This window comes from Triturus cristatus, chromosome 5_1, assembly GCF_964204655.1.
Source record: "Triturus cristatus chromosome 5_1, aTriCri1.1, whole genome shotgun sequence".
Classification (NCBI taxonomy): domain Eukaryota; kingdom Metazoa; phylum Chordata; class Amphibia; order Caudata; family Salamandridae; genus Triturus; species Triturus cristatus.
Genome location: NC_140587.1, coordinates 582770763 through 582788397, shown reverse-complemented (window position 1 = coordinate 582788397; position 17635 = coordinate 582770763). Strand labels below are relative to the sequence as shown.

At 46.4% G+C, this 17635-nt stretch overlaps 1 protein-coding gene across 4 annotated transcripts in view; it reads right to left on the bottom strand.

Moving 5' to 3' along the window:
• Positions 1 to 17635, bottom strand: part of MYBL1 (MYB proto-oncogene like 1) — a 687544-nt gene that overhangs the window by 170365 nt on the left and 499544 nt on the right. For all 4 annotated transcript variants that reach the window (XM_085605513.1, XM_085605511.1, XM_085605512.1 and 1 more), the window contains one exon: positions 14353 to 14467. In XM_085605513.1, coding sequence (XP_085461639.1) covers positions 14353 to 14467 — 115 coding nt within the window. The remainder of the gene's footprint in view (positions 1 to 14352; positions 14468 to 17635) is intronic.

Genomic DNA, 17635 nt, shown 5'->3' with positions numbered 1-17635 from the left:
GGACAGAAAGTGTGGGTGTTGGAGCCAGTGGCCCCAGCAGCACTCCAAGACAAATGGTCTGGACCCCACACTATTGTTGAGAAAAAGGGAGAAGTCACCTACTTGGTGGACCTTGGGACTCCCAGAAGCCCCCACAGGGTGCTTCATGTCAACAGATTGAAGGCATATGTTGACAGGGCAGACATGGGGCTACTCATGGCTACAGATGAGGGGCAGGAGGAAGAGAGTGACCCTCTCCCAGACCTGTTGACTCAGAACCCTGATGATGGCTCAGTTGATGGTGTGGTCTTTTCTGACAGCCTCACTGTCCATCAGCAACAGGACTGCAGACAAGTTCTGCAGGCCTACAGACATATGTTCTCTCTGACCCCAAGTCAGACAAACTGGTGCACCCATGAGGTGGACACTGGTGACAGTCTGCCTGTGAAGAGTAAAATCTACAGGCAACCTGACCATGTCAGGGACTGCATAAAAGTTGAGGTACAAAAGATGTTGGAGCTGGGAGTCATTGAACCTTCAGAGAGCCCTTGGGCTAGTCCTGTAGTCCTTGTGCCAAAACCTCACACCCAAGATGGTAAGAGAGAGATGAGGTTTTGCGTGGATTACAGAGGTCTCAATGCTGTCACTAGGACAGATGCTCACCCAATACCTAGGGCAGATGAGCTCATTGACAGACTGGCAGCTGCTAAGTTTTTGAGCACATTTGACCTAACAGCAGGCTACTGGCAAATCAGACTAGCTGAGAGTGCAAAGGCCAAAACTGCTTTCTCGACCCCAGGAGGACATTATCAATTTGTGGTAATGCCCTTTGGTTTGAAGAATGCACCTGCCACTTTCCAAAGGCTGGTGAATCAAGTCCTTACTGGGTTGGATGATTATTGTGCAGCTTATCTTGATGATATTGCTGTCTTTAGCTCCACCTGGGAGGATCACCTGGTCCACCTGAGGAATGTTTTAGAGGCCCTGCAAAAGGCAGGCCTCACTATCAAGGCCACTAAGTGCCAGATAGGGCAGAGCAAGGTTGTATACCTGGGCCACCTGGTTGGTGGGGGTCAGGTTCAACCACTGGAGAGCAAGATCCAGACCATAAAGGACTGGGCTCCTCCAACTACCCAGACTCAGGTCAGAGCTTTCTTGGGCCTGTCTGGGTACTACAGAAAGTTTGTTAAGAACTATGGGTCCATAGTGACACCACTTAATGACTTGACCTCCAAGAAGATGCCAAAGAAAGTTCAGTGGACAGTAAGCTGTCAAAAAGCATTTGATGACCTGAAGCAGGCCATGTGCAGTGCACCTATTCTGAAAAGTCCAGACTACTCCAAAGAGTTCATTGTCCAGACAGATGCTTCTGAGTTAGGTGTGGGAGCTGTTCTTTCACAACTGAATGTAGATGGTCAAGACCAGCCCATTGCTTTTATAAGTAGAAGGCTGACCCCTAGAGAGAAACGTTGGTCAGCTATTGAGAGGGAGGCCTTTGCTGTGGTTTGGGCCCTGAAGAAGCTGAGGCCATACTTGTTTGGCACTCACTTCAAGATTCAGACAGACCATAAGCCCCTCTTGTGGCTAAATCAGATGAAGGGTGAAAATCCCAAACTTCTTAGGTGGTCCATTTCCCTACAGGGGATGGACTTCACAGTGGAACATAGACCTGGGACTGACCATGCCAATGCAGATGGACTCTCCAGATATTTCCACTTAGAACATGAAGACTCAACTGGTCAAGGTTAGTTTAATGTCCCTAAGTTTGGGGGGGGGTTGTGTAGGAGAGTAGGGTCTGCTTTCTATGTTCACCCCCACTTTTTGCTTTTGCTTTACTGGTTTTCGACTTAGATGTGGCTGTGGGCCTGCTAATCAGACCCACAGCCCTGCTGTTCTCTCTCTAAATTAATACTATGTACTTTAGGTGCATAACCCATTTGGATAGGATCACCTTATTGGCCCCTGTACAGTGTACCCTAGGTACCCAGGGCATAGGTGTACCCTAGGCCTACCAGGGGCTGCAGCATGTATTGTGCCACCCCTGGCCTGGCCTTCCATTTTTGACACAACTGGCTGATCACTCAGCTGGGGCAAGGTCGTGTAATCACCCCTTGCTTAGGTGTAGTATTCCTATACCTAACTTACATATAGACACATGTGTACCTATCAGTCACTCCTATGGCAGGCCTTGACAATCCTGGAGGCAGAGTGCTTGGTAACATGTGAGATGGTGCTCTAGCATGAGCTGAGCCTGTCTGCAGCTTTCGGAACCTTGTCCTTATAGCTGTTCTATGATATAGCCTACCATATACTCTTAAAGTGCCTTATAATCTTAGACGGTTATGGTAACTATGGTTTGGCTTTATCAAAACATGTCGTGTAAGGTGTCTAACACTCGGGAATAATACCCCCATGCCATTTCTGGACATGAGAATATTATTCCCCTCTTCTAGAGGGAAAGACATGTTAAAATCATACTTCAACTGTTAGCCTCTGACCAAAGCCTCAGCATCACAAAATGGATGCTGCTGCCACGACACAAGTCTGACCTCCTGCAGCTGGGAGTGATCCCAGCCAGGGAGGCCTGTGTGAGAAGTTGGCCTGATGTATGATGTCACTAGTTATAGTGTACACCTTATATCAGTCCAAATACCCTTATGGTGATTGGTTGTAAAGTCAACCTTATAGACCAGCTATCCTAGTGGTAGCATGGACAAGAGCAGTCTTAGGCTAAACTCTGAATGGCATGTGAAGCCAGCTGTGATACCATATATAATCCCTTGAATACCAAATGAAAGGACACCACAACAGATATATATATAAAATAAAGTGTATTTATTCTAAGCAAACCCTCAGCACTCTTTATGAGTTTAGAGGTAAGTACAACACAGTCTTATTAATGCATACAGTAAGTCACACAGGTAAGTAATACAGTTAGGCCCTAGGGGCCACGCAAACCATATACTAAATAAGTGGTATAAGAACCACTGTCACGGAAATAGAATAGGCCTAGGCCTAGGGAATCGCTGGGGCTACCCTACACTAGCGTTAGTTAGGAAGTGGGAGGCCCACGGGATTCGTGTGCAGAGTGGAAACACTCACGCGTAATGCGTAAAAGTCAATAGCAATGTTACAGTTTAGAAATAGATAGATTTAGGACACTTCCGGAGTAGCTAGGAAGTTGAGACTTGAAAACTAGACACTAGGATAGTCACTATCCTGATGAGCACCGGAGTACCCAAGTTACCTAGCCCACAGGCTGCGGGTGCATAGGGGTGAAGATGCGTCGTTTTCGTCGTCGACTCCTATGGATGCCTGAAGAAAGATGCTGACAGGCAGTCAGGGGAGAGTGTCCGGTGGATCCCAAGGCTGGGATCAAGAAGAGAAGAAACCTGCAAGCAGAGGGGACAGAGTCAAGGTCACTAGCCAGTGACCACGTGGGACCAGGAAGGAACCAGGCGATGTCGTGAAGAGTTGCAGGTGAAGGTGAAGCTTGTCGCTGCAGCCAGGAGGACCAGGAAGCGTCGAGGACGTCCAGGACCAGGAGGCGAGCTGTCCCACGAAGGCTCTTGCTGTCGGCGGCGTCGAAGTTGGACTAGGACTCACCAAGCCTTGGCAAGCGGAACCCACGAAGAACAAGGGACTTGCTTCTGGTGCAGACCAGGAAGGTCTGGGGTGCTTCTTCTTTGCAGAGAAGCGGGAGCCAGTCTGGAGGAGCCAAACCAGCGCAGAAGATTTCAGGGAGCGTCGTCACAGAGGCCACTAGCCAGCGGGCAAGCAACCGGACAGACGCGGCAAGCAGGAAAATGCTGAAGGGCCCCACGCAGGACTCGTGGAGTGTGGGGGGCTGGTCTTCGGTGCAGATGGTGCTTGGGGTTTCTCAATCCCCGGTGCACAACTTCGAGGGTACCTCAGAAGCTGCGCTGTAAGTTACTAGCCACTTTTCCCAGGTAGCCGGTCCCACGTCGCTCGTCGCCTCCACGGATCTCAGCTCTGCTGCAGATGTGGATGAGGGTCGGAGAAGTCTGGAAATCAAGGCTCTGGTCGGGCTCTGCAGTCGGTTCCTCGTAGAACGTTTCACAAAGCAAAGGGTAGTCACTTGATGGTGCCTGTTTGCACAGGGTAGCCACTCCTTGGCTACAAGGGAGATTCTTCAGTCTTCTTCTTTCGTCGAATGTCGAAGGTCCAGAGTTTCTGTTCAGTTTTGCAGGTTCAGGATAATCTAAAGTCTTGAGGCCCAACTCCCACTCTTATACTAATCTGGGGGGCTGGGATACCTGCTAGGTCACGCCTTATGGGTGGGACCTGGGAGGGGGTGGTTACACCCACTTCCCTTTGTCCAGTTTCGCGCCAGAGCTGGGGCTGGAGTGCCCCAGCGCCGGTTTGAACTGGACTATGCAAGGAACACCTTGTGTGCCCCAGGCATGTCTCATTCCTTTCAGCCCACCCTGCCCCAATACACTAAAGGCTGTCTGGGGAGGTGCTAGCACCTCCCCAAGCAGGAAACCTATTGTCCAGGCCTCCCTGGCTGGGATCACTCCCAGCAGCAGGAGGTCAGACTTGTGTCGTGGCAGCAGCATCCATTTTGTGATGCTGAGGCTTTGGTCAGAGGCTAACAGTTGAAGTATGATTTTAACATGTCTTTCCCTCTAGAAGGGGGGAATAATATTCTCATGTCCAGAAATGGCATGGGGGTATTATTCCCGAGTGTTAGACACCTTACACGACATGCTTTGATAAAGCCAAACCATAGTTACCATAACCGTCTAAGATTATAAGGCACTTTAAGAGTATATGGTAGGCTATATCATAGAACAGCTATAAGGACATGGTTCCGAAAGCTGCAGACAGGCTCAGCTCATGCTAGAGCACCATCTCACATGTTACCAAGCACTCTGCCTCCAGGATTGTCAAGGCCTGCCATAGGAGTGACTGATAGGTACACATGTGTCTATATGTAAGTTAGGCATAGGAATACTACACCTAAGCAAGGGGTGATTACACGACCTTGCCCCAGCTGAGTGATCAGCCAGTTGTGTCAAAATGGAAGGCCAGGCCAGGGGTGGCCCAATACATGCTGCAGCCCCTGGTAGGCCTAGGGTACACCTATGCCCTGGGTACCTAGGGTACACTGTACAGGGGCCAATAAGGTGATCCTATCCAAATGGGTTATGCACCTAAAGTACATAGTATTAATTTAGAGAGAGAACAGCAGGGCTGTGGGTCTGATTAGCAGGCCCACAGCCACATCTAAGTCGAAAACCAGTAAAGCAAAAGCAAAAAGTGGGGGTGAACATAGAAAGCAGACCCTACTCTCCTACAGCCTGGACAATAGGTTTCCTGCTTGGGGAGGTGCTAGCACCTCCCCAGACAGCCTTTAGTGTATTGGGGCAGGGTGGGCTGAAAGGAATGAGACATGCCTGGGGCACACAAGGTGTTCCTTGCATAGTCCAGTTCAAACCGGCGCTGGGGCACTCCAGCCCCAGCTCTGGCGCGAAACTGGACAAAGGGAAGTGGGTGTAACCACCCCCTCCCAGGTCCCACCCATAAGGCGTGACCTAGCAGGTATCCCAGCCCCCCAGATTAGTATAAGAGTGGGAGTTGGGCCTCAAGACTTTAGATTATCCTGAACCTGCAAAACTGAACAGAAACTCTGGACCTTCGACATTCGACGAAAGAAGAAGACTGAAGAATCTCCCTTGTAGCCAAGGAGTGGCTACCCTGTGCAAACAGGCACCATCAAGAGACTACCCTTTGCTTTGTGAAACGTTCGACGAGGAACCGACTGCAGAGCCCGACCAGAGCCTTGATTTCCAGACTTCTCCGACCCTCATCCACATCTGCAGCAGAGCTGAGATCCGTGGAGGCGACGAGCGACGTGGGACCGGCTACCTGGGAAAAGTGGCTAGTAACTTACAGCGCAGCTTCTGAGGTACCCTCGAAGTTGTGCACCGGGGATTGAGAAGCCCCAACCCCAAGCACCATCTGCACCGAAGACCAGCCCCCCACACTCCACGAGTCCTGCGTGGGGCCCTTCAGCATTTTCCTGCTTGCCGCGTCTGTCCGGTCGCTTGCCCGCTGGCTAGTGGCCTTTGTGACGACGCTCCCTGAAATCTTCTGCGCTGGTTTGGCTCCTCCAGACTGGCTCCCGCTTCTCTGCAAAGAAGAAGCACCCCAGACCTTCCTGGTCTGCACCAGAAGCAAGTCCTTTGTTCTTCGTGGGTTCCGCTTGCCAAGGCTTGGTGAGTCCTAGTCCAACTTCGACGCCGCCGACAGCAAGAGCCTTCGTGGGACAGCTCGCCTCCTGGTCCTGGTCGTCCTCGACGCTTCCTGGTCCTCCTGGCTGCAGCGACAAGCTTCACCTTCACCTGCAAACTCTTCACGACATCGCCTGGTTCCTTCCTGGTTCCACGTGGTCACTGGCTAGTGACCTTGACTCTGTCCCCTCTGCTTGCAGGTTTCTTCTCTTCTTGATCCCAGCCTTGGGATCCACCGGACACTCTCCCCTGACTGCCTGTCAGCATCTTTCTTCAGGCATCCATAGGAGTCGACGACGAAAACGACGCATCTTCACCCCTATGCACCCGCAGCCTGTGGGCTAGGTAACTTGGGTACTCCGGTGCTCATCAGGATAGTGACTATCCTAGTGTCTAGTTTTCAAGTCTCAACTTCCTAGCTACTCCGGAAGTGTCCTAAATCTATCTATTTCTAAACTGTAACATTGCTATTGACTTTTACGCATTACGCGTGAGTGTTTCCACTCTGCACACGAATCCCGTGGGCCTCCCACTTCCTAACTAACGCTAGTGTAGTGTAGCCCCAGCGATTCCCTAGGCCTAGGCCTATTCTATTTCCGTGACAGTGGTTCTTATACCACTTATTTAGTATATGGTTTGCGTGGCCCCTAGGGCCTAACTGTATTACTTACCTGTGTGACTTACTGTATGCATTAATAAGACTGTGTTGTACTTACCTCTAAACTCATAAAGAGTGCTGAGGGTTTGCTTAGAATAAATACACTTTATTTTATATATATATCTGTTGTGGTGTCCTTTCATTTGGTATTCAAGGGATTATATATGGTATCACAGCTGGCTTCACATGCCATTCAGAGTTTAGCCTAAGACTGCTCTTGTCCATGCTACCACTAGGATAGCTGGTCTATAAGGTTGACTTTACAACCAATCACCATAAGGGTATTTGGACTGATATAAGGTGTACACTATAACTAGTGACATCATACATCAGGCCAACTTCTCACACCTCGGGTGATCCTTCCGGAGATATTTGCACGATGTGCAGTCCCGGAGATGATGACTGTTCTCCTGGGGACCTCTCCGCGGGCGCTCCAGTTTTCGCCCTCGACGTCGAATCCCTTGACGTCGACGACGTCTGCGTCACCATCGGCAAGTGTGAGGTATGCCGTTCTGGTCTCGACGGCGGTCTCGACGCCGATCGCGGAGACCTCGACGTCGATCTCCTCTTCTCTGGCACCTGACGTCGGCTAGATGACCTCGACGTTGGCCGTGTCTTCGACGTCGACCTCCCTCGACGTCGACTGGGCGACTTCGACCTCTCTCGACGTCGACTGGGCGACTTCGACGTCGACCTCTCTCGACATCGACTGGGCGACTTCGACCTCTCTCGACGTCGACTGGGCAACTTCGCCGTCGACCTCTCTCGACGTCGACTGGGCGACTTCGCCGCCGACGTCTCTCGACGTCGACGTGGTGATCTTGACGTCGATCTTCCTCTCGACGTCGACCATCTATGTCGCCGAGTGGGGGTAACTATCGACGGCGACCGGCCCACTCGCGGCGGAATGTATGTCTCTCGACGTCGACCCCCTCGAGGGTGGCGGAGAGTGTCTCGACGTCGACGGAAGCCTCGACGTCGACTGAGACAGTCCAGATGTCACCGGACTAGCAGCCTTCGAGCCCGAAGGGCCGCCTCTCGACGCCGACTTACTTTTGCGCGGCGGAGACTCTTGATGGTGGGATGAATCCCTCGACGCCGAAGTTCTCTGCCTTTTCGCCGGCATCCTCGACGTCGAACCTCTTGGACTCCTGGTCTTTTTGGAGCCCGGGGAGCTGGTATGTCGCCGTTTCTGTACTTGCGTAGCTGAAGAAAGTGGTCTTGATGAGGAATGCTCGCCTTCACGACGGCTTCGTTCCTTCTCCAGTCTTGCATGCAGTTTAATGCGCTCTCTGTCCCTCAGAGTGCGCTTTGAGAACTTCTGGCAGTGGGGACACTGGTCAGAATCGTGTTTTGATGGTAAACACACAATACACACCGAGTGTGGATCCGCCAGTGCCATTTTATTACCACAAGAAGGGCATTTCCTAAATGAAGGAGACATTCTGACTGGAAAAAATTGGAAAATTCACTGGAAACCAGCAGAATTAGCCCTTAAAAGCCAGAAAACGTCGAAAAAAAGCTTGAAAAAGCTGTAATTCAAAATTTCAGTCAAAAAACTGAAGAGCTCAAGCTCCAGGATCCTCACAGAAGGAGCCGGAAAAAAGAACTGGCCCAACTGCCACCTGTAGTGCATCATGGGAGCAGGGGGTCACAGGCAGGCCTTAAAGGCACGGTCCCCCTACTCTAATGCCTTAAAGGCAAGGTGTCAGTTTTCTTGGTTTCTTGATACTCTACTGCAGCCTACTGGCGAATGCCTACAATTACATGTTGCTTTATGGCAATAAAGCAGTGCTGTGTTATAATTTGCCTGATGCTTCCTTTTTTCCTTACGGGTTACGGGGGCACTACTATGCAAAAATATGTAATTTACAGCATTGCCATGTTTTGAACATTATTAGGCTGCATTTTTATGTTTTCACATATGTATATATATATATGTATATATATGTATTTTCTATATGCTCCGGGATCCCGCACATGGGCGGGGATTATTCATAGATTATGACTATTGATGAGTATCCCCTGGATGAGAATCTAATTAATCAATTGTTAATATACAGATACATTGCATATTCCAGTCTCAACAGATGAGCTGCCCTCGGTGCCAAGCACTTGGCTAATATGTGGCCAAAAGGCAGAGCCTCAAACAGTAAATGTTTCCCATCTATCATGAAGCATGTATATTTACTCAGGCACTAATGAACTTCACTGAAGTAAGTACTAACTTGGTCGATAGATACCAACAAGTCCCTATTTCTGATTAAAGGAAAGATCTCAAAAAGTGACCATCCTGAAATCTGGTTTCTGAAAGACATGAAGTAGGGAAAATCTGGATTAGAATCCTTGACCCATCTGTGTTTATGAGTCTCATTTCTTACTTGATATAAATAGGTCATTCTGCAAACTCAAAATATATCCATTGTGGGATATTATGAAGATATTGCTAAATTCTAGTGGCATGTTGCCTCTTTGCCACTACCAAAAAAACCAAGTCTGCTGTAGGATCTGTTCAGAGGAAAGCAGGATCCTGCTCTGCAGGGCGGTATTTCTTTTGTAGCCTGGATGGTGTTGGCTTAACAGAGGCTAGTGTCAGGAAGAGGTCCACAGAAGGTTCAAGGAGACCTGGTACTAAATGCAGGAAAGGTCTTGTTGCTGCCCTGTGTGTTGGAGTCTCAAACATTACTGATGTTGTTGGTGTTAGAGTTGACATAGGAATGTTACGTTTTGTCACTCCCCTTACGAGGATCTTTTGAAATGTGGCAACATCATCCACCAGTGATATACGTGGAGGTGGAGAGTCTGCAAGTGTTAGGGATTATCTTCCAGTAGAAGTGAAGGGCATGTCCATATGATGTCTTGACTAAGATGATGATGATGGCGGGAGTGCCTAGAAGATGTAGAAGTGCGCCTTGGGCTGTGGCGAGAATGATGGCACAACCTGAAACGAGATCTGGGTCTTGGAATGACCATTGCCTGTGGAGCTGGAGGCAGTAGTGGAGCAGTTGGAGGCCGCAGTGGAGGAGAAGACGGATAATATGCTCTAGAGTACCCTGAATCCGGGGAGGAGTAGATGCGTCTTCTCTTTTGTCTTGCCTCCTGTAGCCTAGACGACGTCAAAAGAGTTCTCGACATCAACCAACCTCGACGTCGAGCTGTTTTTAGACAGAGATCGCTGATGGCGCCTCGACATTGACCTGGATCTTGACATCGACTGTCTTGATGGCCTCGTAGGGGATGGACTCCCCGACATCGAGCGAGGCCTGCGGGTCGACAGAGTAGTTCTTGATGTCAAAACTCTGACCTGTGGTGCTTGCTCGACATCGAACCATGGATAGACGACTAACAGCTTGGTGCCGTACCACTCCTCAATGTCGACTGGAACTGATGATGTTTTTGCGCCATTTTCTTCCTGGCACTCCCAGAAGTGACAGATGACAAGAGCCTTGGCCGAGGGCACCCTGAGGTCCCACCTTCTGACTGAGTAGAGTATACACACCGCATGAGGGTCTGTCTTGGCCTTTTTCCTCCCACAGGCTGGGCATATTTCAAAAAGAGAAGGCATTTTTCTGTGAAAAAGCCTCTAATGTTTGCCCAAAAGGAAAGAAAAAGCCAGGGATAGATCAAAGACGTTGAGTAAAACAGTTGTCACCAAAATTCAGTTGAGAATTTAAGAGAAAAGCCAAAAATTGGCCAAGCTCAATGCTCCAGGGTCCTGTCAGCAGGAGCCGGAAAAAAGAATTGAAGTAGATGCCACCTGCTGTGCATGATGGTAAACTGGTGGTATCTGAGTTCTTAAAGGCACAGTCTTTTTTTTGCCATATAATGATAGCCTATGAGGCTACTCTGTCCTGTTCTCGTTCATCTCTATGAAAAAAAGGCTATGTGAGGGATATTTATGCTGTTTGCAAATCAACTCAAATTATCCTCAAATAATTTATTCTGGCCCTTTTTTGTCTTCATGATGAAGAATCTGGCCATTTTAGTCTAGGTATGTAGGCTGCATAATCTGTCTCTTTCTTAAGTGTCTTTGCAGGCCTTCCTTTATCTGTGAATAGAACACCAAGCAGCTCCATGTAGAAGATGAAGATGCCAGGCGACAATATGAAACCGGGGGGGACTCCACAGTCGCTAGGGATCTTTTAGTAACGGGACGTGCTCAAGTGAAGAAACTGGCGTTGGTTGGAAAGGTAGGAGGAGAACCAGTAAAGGACAATGCAGGGGAATCCTATTCGAGACTTTGGCGTGTGTTTGAGTGCGCTGTTGGTTTCTTTTTTTTACTGAAGAAGGTGTTGATGACAACACTTTTCTCTTATGTGAGGAATCGGCAGGTGTTTGATGTAGTGATTGATTACCTTGAAAAGGGCTTTATTCTACTGGTATACTACTTTAATTTGGCTGATGAGATGAGTGGTCTGGGTTTTGAGCAGAGGGTATCATGAGGTCATTGGGAGTTGTGTTTTTCTTCCATTTACGTTATGGTCTGCAGACATATCATTTGTCAGCAAATTCTTTAGAATACAAGTTTGCTGAAGGCTTTGTATTACATTTGCAGTCTGGTTTTAAAAATTGGGGCATGGATGTTCACATAGTTTCCCAAAAAAGTGTTGAAGTTGTTTGGAGGAATATTCACGCTTGATGAGGAGTTGATAGGGTGACAGAGGAGTTCAAACATTAGGATGTTTATGGAGAAGTCCCTGAAAGCTTGCCCTTCTCTTTGGTGTGTACCTTGGTTTGTTGGTAGGACAATGAGCTGGGAGATAGTAATGGCAAAGGGGTCAGTCCAGTCCAGTGTTATGGATGGTTTGCATTGATATGTTGTGAAGTTGATAAGACAGGATTGTGTTGTTAGTGATATGTTGTACAAAGTTCAGTCTGCTGAGGTTGAAGAGGGTGTCTCTTGTTATTTTTTTTGAGCATGTGATGTTTGGGAAGTTGAAGTTACCCGAGAGGGTTGTACGGGCATCTTGGATGGATGAGGTGAAGAGGAGGCCAGTATAGGATCGTTCTTGATTATGTGCCAATGTTTGTTAAGAATGCCTCTTAATCTGTCCTGTTGGACACTGTATTTAGTTATTAGACAACACTGATTGCCTAAGGCTTCTGATCTTTTCTTTTGCTTGTTTTCTATTTTATCAAAAAGAATTTCTTCTCTTTTCTTCTTCGCCACTTTCCCCATTGCTTCATTTATCCATTTGCTTGGGTACCCTCTACTTTGGAATCTATTTTTGAGACAGCTAAATTCACTCTTAGTTTCCTCCTCATCACAGCAATTCAGTTTAGTCCTTACACATTCCCCAAACGGTATGCTTCTTTTTAAATTAGTGGGATGGAAACAGGCTGCGCGAAGCAACGTGTTACCAGCGGTCGGTTTCCTGTACAATTTTGTTTTTATCCTACATTCTTGGATGTACATTGTGAGGTCAAGAAAGTTAATGCTATGCTTACTTATCTCACTGGTGAAACTTAGATTGAGTTCATTTTGTTGGATCTTACTGAAAAAGGTTTTTGCTTGCTCCTCTGATCCCTTGCATACCAGGAATAGGTCGTCAATATTCCGACTCCAATGCAGAATGTGTTCTTCCCATTCTACCTGATATTGCGCCGGATCACCTGCTCCTCCCACCAGCCCATATGCAAATTCGCATAGCTGGAGGCGAAGCAGGTGCCCACACCAGTACCGCAGATCTGATGGTAAAGGGTTTCATTGAATAGGAAGAAATTGCTTGTTAGACACACTTCTACCATCCTCAAGATGATTTTTGTATGGGCCCATAATCTTATTGGGCTTAATGGCTTTAAGCCCATCTGTGTGTCTAATACTCATGTATAACGTGGACACATGAATTGTAATCAAGAAGTAATCATCTTCCCAAGGAAGATCATAAATTCTCCTCAGAAAATCTCCTGAATCTTAGATATACGAGGGAAGTGACTGTACCAATTTGCACAAAAAATGAATCTACATATTTTGAGGTGTTCTCATATGTGCTACCTATAGCTGAAATAATATAGGGCGCCCTGGGGGATTTCCTGAGTCCTTGTGTATTTTTGGGAGGAGGTAAACAAACAGGTATCACCGGTTGATCAATTTTTAAAAATACATATTCATCATGGTTTAGGAGGCCTTGATCATACCATCTCTCTAACTCAGTGTTATAGTTCTGATGACTTAAGACCATATCTTTCTCTTTGACCTTGATATAACACATTTTGCTATTAATTTGTTTGTATGCTTCTGTTAAATATTTCTGTTTGTCCCAAAGGACAACATTGCCCCATTTATCAGCATTTCTCACAATGCAGTTATCATTCTCATTTAACTTTTTGGTTATTTACTTTTGTCGGTGAGCAAGCAGCATAATGCTCCAAAACGCTTTCGACTGAGGCCGAATAAAGAGATATTTTGGCACCACACATGGCATCGTCATTCCTGGGTTGAAAGGAGTTGTATACGGAGATATATATGACCGTGGTCGTGGTTGAAACATGTCGTCCTTGTCTGCCACTAAAAATAAACTTACCTGCAAACTTGACCGCGTGGGCTTGAGCAATCTTTTCTCTGGATTTCTACTCCGTTGGAGATAATATATATATATATATCCCCCCAACAAAAATAGTTTACGTCTAACGTTCATATCAGAGAAACAGGCCCATCAATGTGCATCAAAAAGGAAGAAAAACAAAGAACAAACGTCTGTGCATAGTGGTGGTTCCCATACACGGCTACCTGTTGTTGTATCTACGAAAGAAACCATCTCTCTGCATGTGAATGCTATGAAAGCTATAGAATTGTTCGTCTTGCACAGGTGGGGATTCAAAATATTGAGGAATCTGCAGGCAGAAGTATCCATGCTATGATGTGCCTTTATACTAAGAATATATATCTCATGATTTGAGGAGTATGACTTTGATAATTTAAAATAAACAGGATCTGAAAATGTCAATTTACAAGAACAGAAAGAGCTGTTTCCAGTTCAGACATTTACTGTACCTCCTTGCCCCACCTTGTGCTGATAATTTATTTACTCTTCTTTGACTCTACATTTATCGGCCCTTTAATTTTGTTTATCGTAGATAAAGGTCAATGAGCGGAAGCAAAAGGCTGGGACTGGAAAGTTCATACGAATAAATCAATGTAGTTCTAAGTCGTGTTCTACAATTCTGCATAAATGCAGGCATCTCCTAGAGTTTAAGAATATCAATGAACATCCCATGATGAAGCAGAGAAGCAGTTAACAATCTTGATTAGTGAAGTGCATATTAACATAATGATGGTAATTAATAGTTAGCTGGCACATATCTTGTAGTGAAATACACCCATTTACTAATCCATATAACCACAAGTATCCACACAGAGATACCGCTCCCAAACTTGCAATAAACTCTTTTAATGAAAAACATAATTTTGTAACTAAGTCATGACATTACAACACTATACATATATTTAAAACATACCACGGCTTTTAGAGGCCCATACTTTCTCTCCTGGGCTGCTAAAGCATTCTTAAATGGAGTTGGTGTCCTTGGCGTGGTTCCCATTAGAGATCTTCTGATAGTAGGTGTTCTAAAACTATAATTCAGAAAGTAATATTAACATAAAACCCGGATTTAAAATGAGTGATTAGGAGGTTCAAAAAGATGTGGTCTTTTTCACCGGCTAGTTTCAGACACCAATATTTTAGCACAATGCCAGTCACTGATTATATACTACTCTCAAAAAGCACACTTCTCTCTGAAAATGTTTATTTAAGCATAAAGGTATTATTTCAACAATGTGTGATATAGAAAGGGGGCAGTGGTAATAGAATGTGGGTTGGGGGTGAAGATTAGTGGAGAATATGGCTGGCTCAAATAAAAAATAAGCCTTCAGAGAGGTGGCTGATAGAATCTCTCTCAGCTTCTACAACTCCTCGTTGCTTTTCTAAATCTGGCACGGATTTCCATTTTAAAACTTCTCATACCACACTTTGCGATGGCTATGATAACCTCTGTAGATTACTTACTTGAACCAGGTCCCAGCTGGATGATTTGTTTTACACAGCTCAGTTTTCCTGGCATCAAGTGCTGTAGAACAGTGTTGCCAATAAAGTCTTGCAAATTCATCAGAAGTGACCCATTGCGCGCCATAAAAGTTAATATGTCAGCCAGTGAAGTCCGTTCCCTTCATTTTCCACAGCCTCACCACACTCAAGAAGTAAAACGACAGAGCCAAAGCTAACAAATGAATCATATCCTAAGATGGGCAAGATGTGAGCAGGTAAGTATTCTGCAGGAATTTTCATAGCCATCAGAAAAGTATTAAAGATAAGTAACGTATCCTACTAATAGATGATAAGGATTAGTTACTTACCTGTAATCCTAGTTCTCTTCCAGGGGTATCCTCGTCAAAGTCATAAGCACTAGAATATTCCCGCCTCTGCGCGGGACCCCGGAAACACAATCATATATGTGATAAACATATATGTATCTCTCTATATATCTATATATATCTATATATATATATAATAAAAAAGCAAATGCAGCCTTTCAAAAGTAGAGCTGAATAATGTTGTAAGGACTCCCCTGTATATAACCAATAATATAACCAATATAAATAATATATCATGAGAAACAGGGAAGAAACAAAAGCAAATCATGTTTGAACACTGCTTTAATGCTTTGCATTAGCACAAACACCTCAGATAGGACTGAAAGCATTGTCAGCTCCCAGGCTGCATTGCAGAAAACCACAGCCTAGAAAGGCTAGAAAGCTAACTCTTAGCAACATAGAAAAACTGGCACCGTGCCTTTAAGGCAGCCATGACCCCTACCTTCCCATCATGCCTCAGGGGTGACAGTTAGGTCAGTTGTCCTTTGCTGTGACACAAAGCCATAACACAAAGAGTTGACAATTCCTTCAAAAATAAGGATCCTTTGCCCGGCGAGGCGGAAGGTTGCTTATGACTTTGATGAGGATACTCCTGGAAGAGAACTAGGATTACAGGTAAGTAACTAATCCTTCTCTTCCAGGGGATCCTCATCAATAGTCATAAGCACTAGAATAGAATAGCGAGCCTCACCTCATCCACTGCGGGCAAAGGAAAAATAATAATCATTAACAATCAAGCTCAGACAACTAAACTTGATAATTCAGACATCTCTGTTTTCTGAACAGATTTCTCAAGGAGGCTTGGCCTACTTGAGTATCTGCCCTGGAGTCGGATTCAAGACAATAATGCCTTGTGAACGTATGCACAGATCTCCAGGTTGCTGCCTTGCATATTTCTGCCATTGGAACATCATGCAAGAAAGCTACTGTAGCTGCTTTTCCCCTAGTGGAGTGTGTTTAGGTGACAACAATAGGGGCTTATTTGCCAGTTGGTAGGCCAATTTTATACAAGACACTATCCATCTGGAAATGGATCTCTTGGTAGCTGGAAAACCTGTTTTTATGGAACCATAATTTAAAAATAATTGGTCTGATTTTCTGATAACCTTAGTTCCCTCTAGGTAGAATTTAAGCACTCTCTTAAGGTCTAAGCAATGGAGTGAACTCTCCGCAGGAGTTGCGGGATTGGGAAAAAAGGATGGTAAAGTAATTGGCTGATTAATATGAAAATCAGATACAACTTTCGGCAGAAAAGCAGGGTGAGTCCTTAATACTACACCGTTGTGGTGAAAGATAGTATATGGCTCTTTGGAAGAAAGCGCTTGAATCTCGCTTACTCTTCGCGCTGATGTAATCACGACTAAGAAAGCGGACTTCCATGTCAAATGCGGCAGTGTGGCTTTATGGATGGGCTCAAAAGGAGGACCCATCAACTTAGAGAGGACCAGATTCAACTCCCAAGGAGGAGAAGGAGGCCGAACAGGGGGATACACTTTCTTCACCCACTGTAGGAAATCCTTGACCACCTGCAGTTGAAAGAAGGAAGGCTGGCTTGGAGACCTTCTATAGGCCGTAACAGCCGCTAAATGTACTCTGATCGATGAATACTTCAAACCTGATTTAGACAAGTACAAAAGGCAAGGTAGAATAACCTCCTCCTGACCTGTGGTTGGATTAAAGTTATTACGAGTGCACCACAGGTAGAACCGCTTCCACTTAAAGGAATACGAAGCTCTTGTGGAAGGTCTCTTTGCTTCCTTTAGAATGTGCATACAGTCCTGCGGCAAGTTCAAATGTCCATATTGCAGGACCTCAGGTGCCATGCTGCCAAGTTCAGTGAGGGAAGGTTGGGATGTAGGATCTTCCCGTCCATCTTGGTCAGCAGATCTGACCTGCAAGGCTGCCTCTTGTGAGCGTGCACAGACAGCTGTAACAGGTCCGGGTACCACCATTGTCGAGGCCAGTCCGGGGCTATCAGGATCATTGACATGTTGGACCGGATGAGCTTGGATACAACCTTCGGAATCAGAGGCAGGGGAGGAAAGACGTATGCAAATATTCCGGACCAGTCCATCAAAAGAGCATTCCCCTTCGTCCTTGGACGGTGGAACCTGGAGGCGAAGGCGTGGCATTTTTTGTTTAGATCGTCTGCGAACAGATCTATGGAAGGCTGACCCCACTGACGGAAAATTTCTGCCACTACCTCGTCGTTTAGCACCCAGTCTGGCTGATCTTCGAAGTGCCGACTGAGTGCGTCCGCTCGCACATTTCGCTCCTCTGGAAGGTGCACCGCTGTGACGGAGAGGCCTCGGGCTAGAAGCCAATGCCATATCTTTTGAGCTTCCAGGGAGAGAGGGCGAGAGCGCGTAC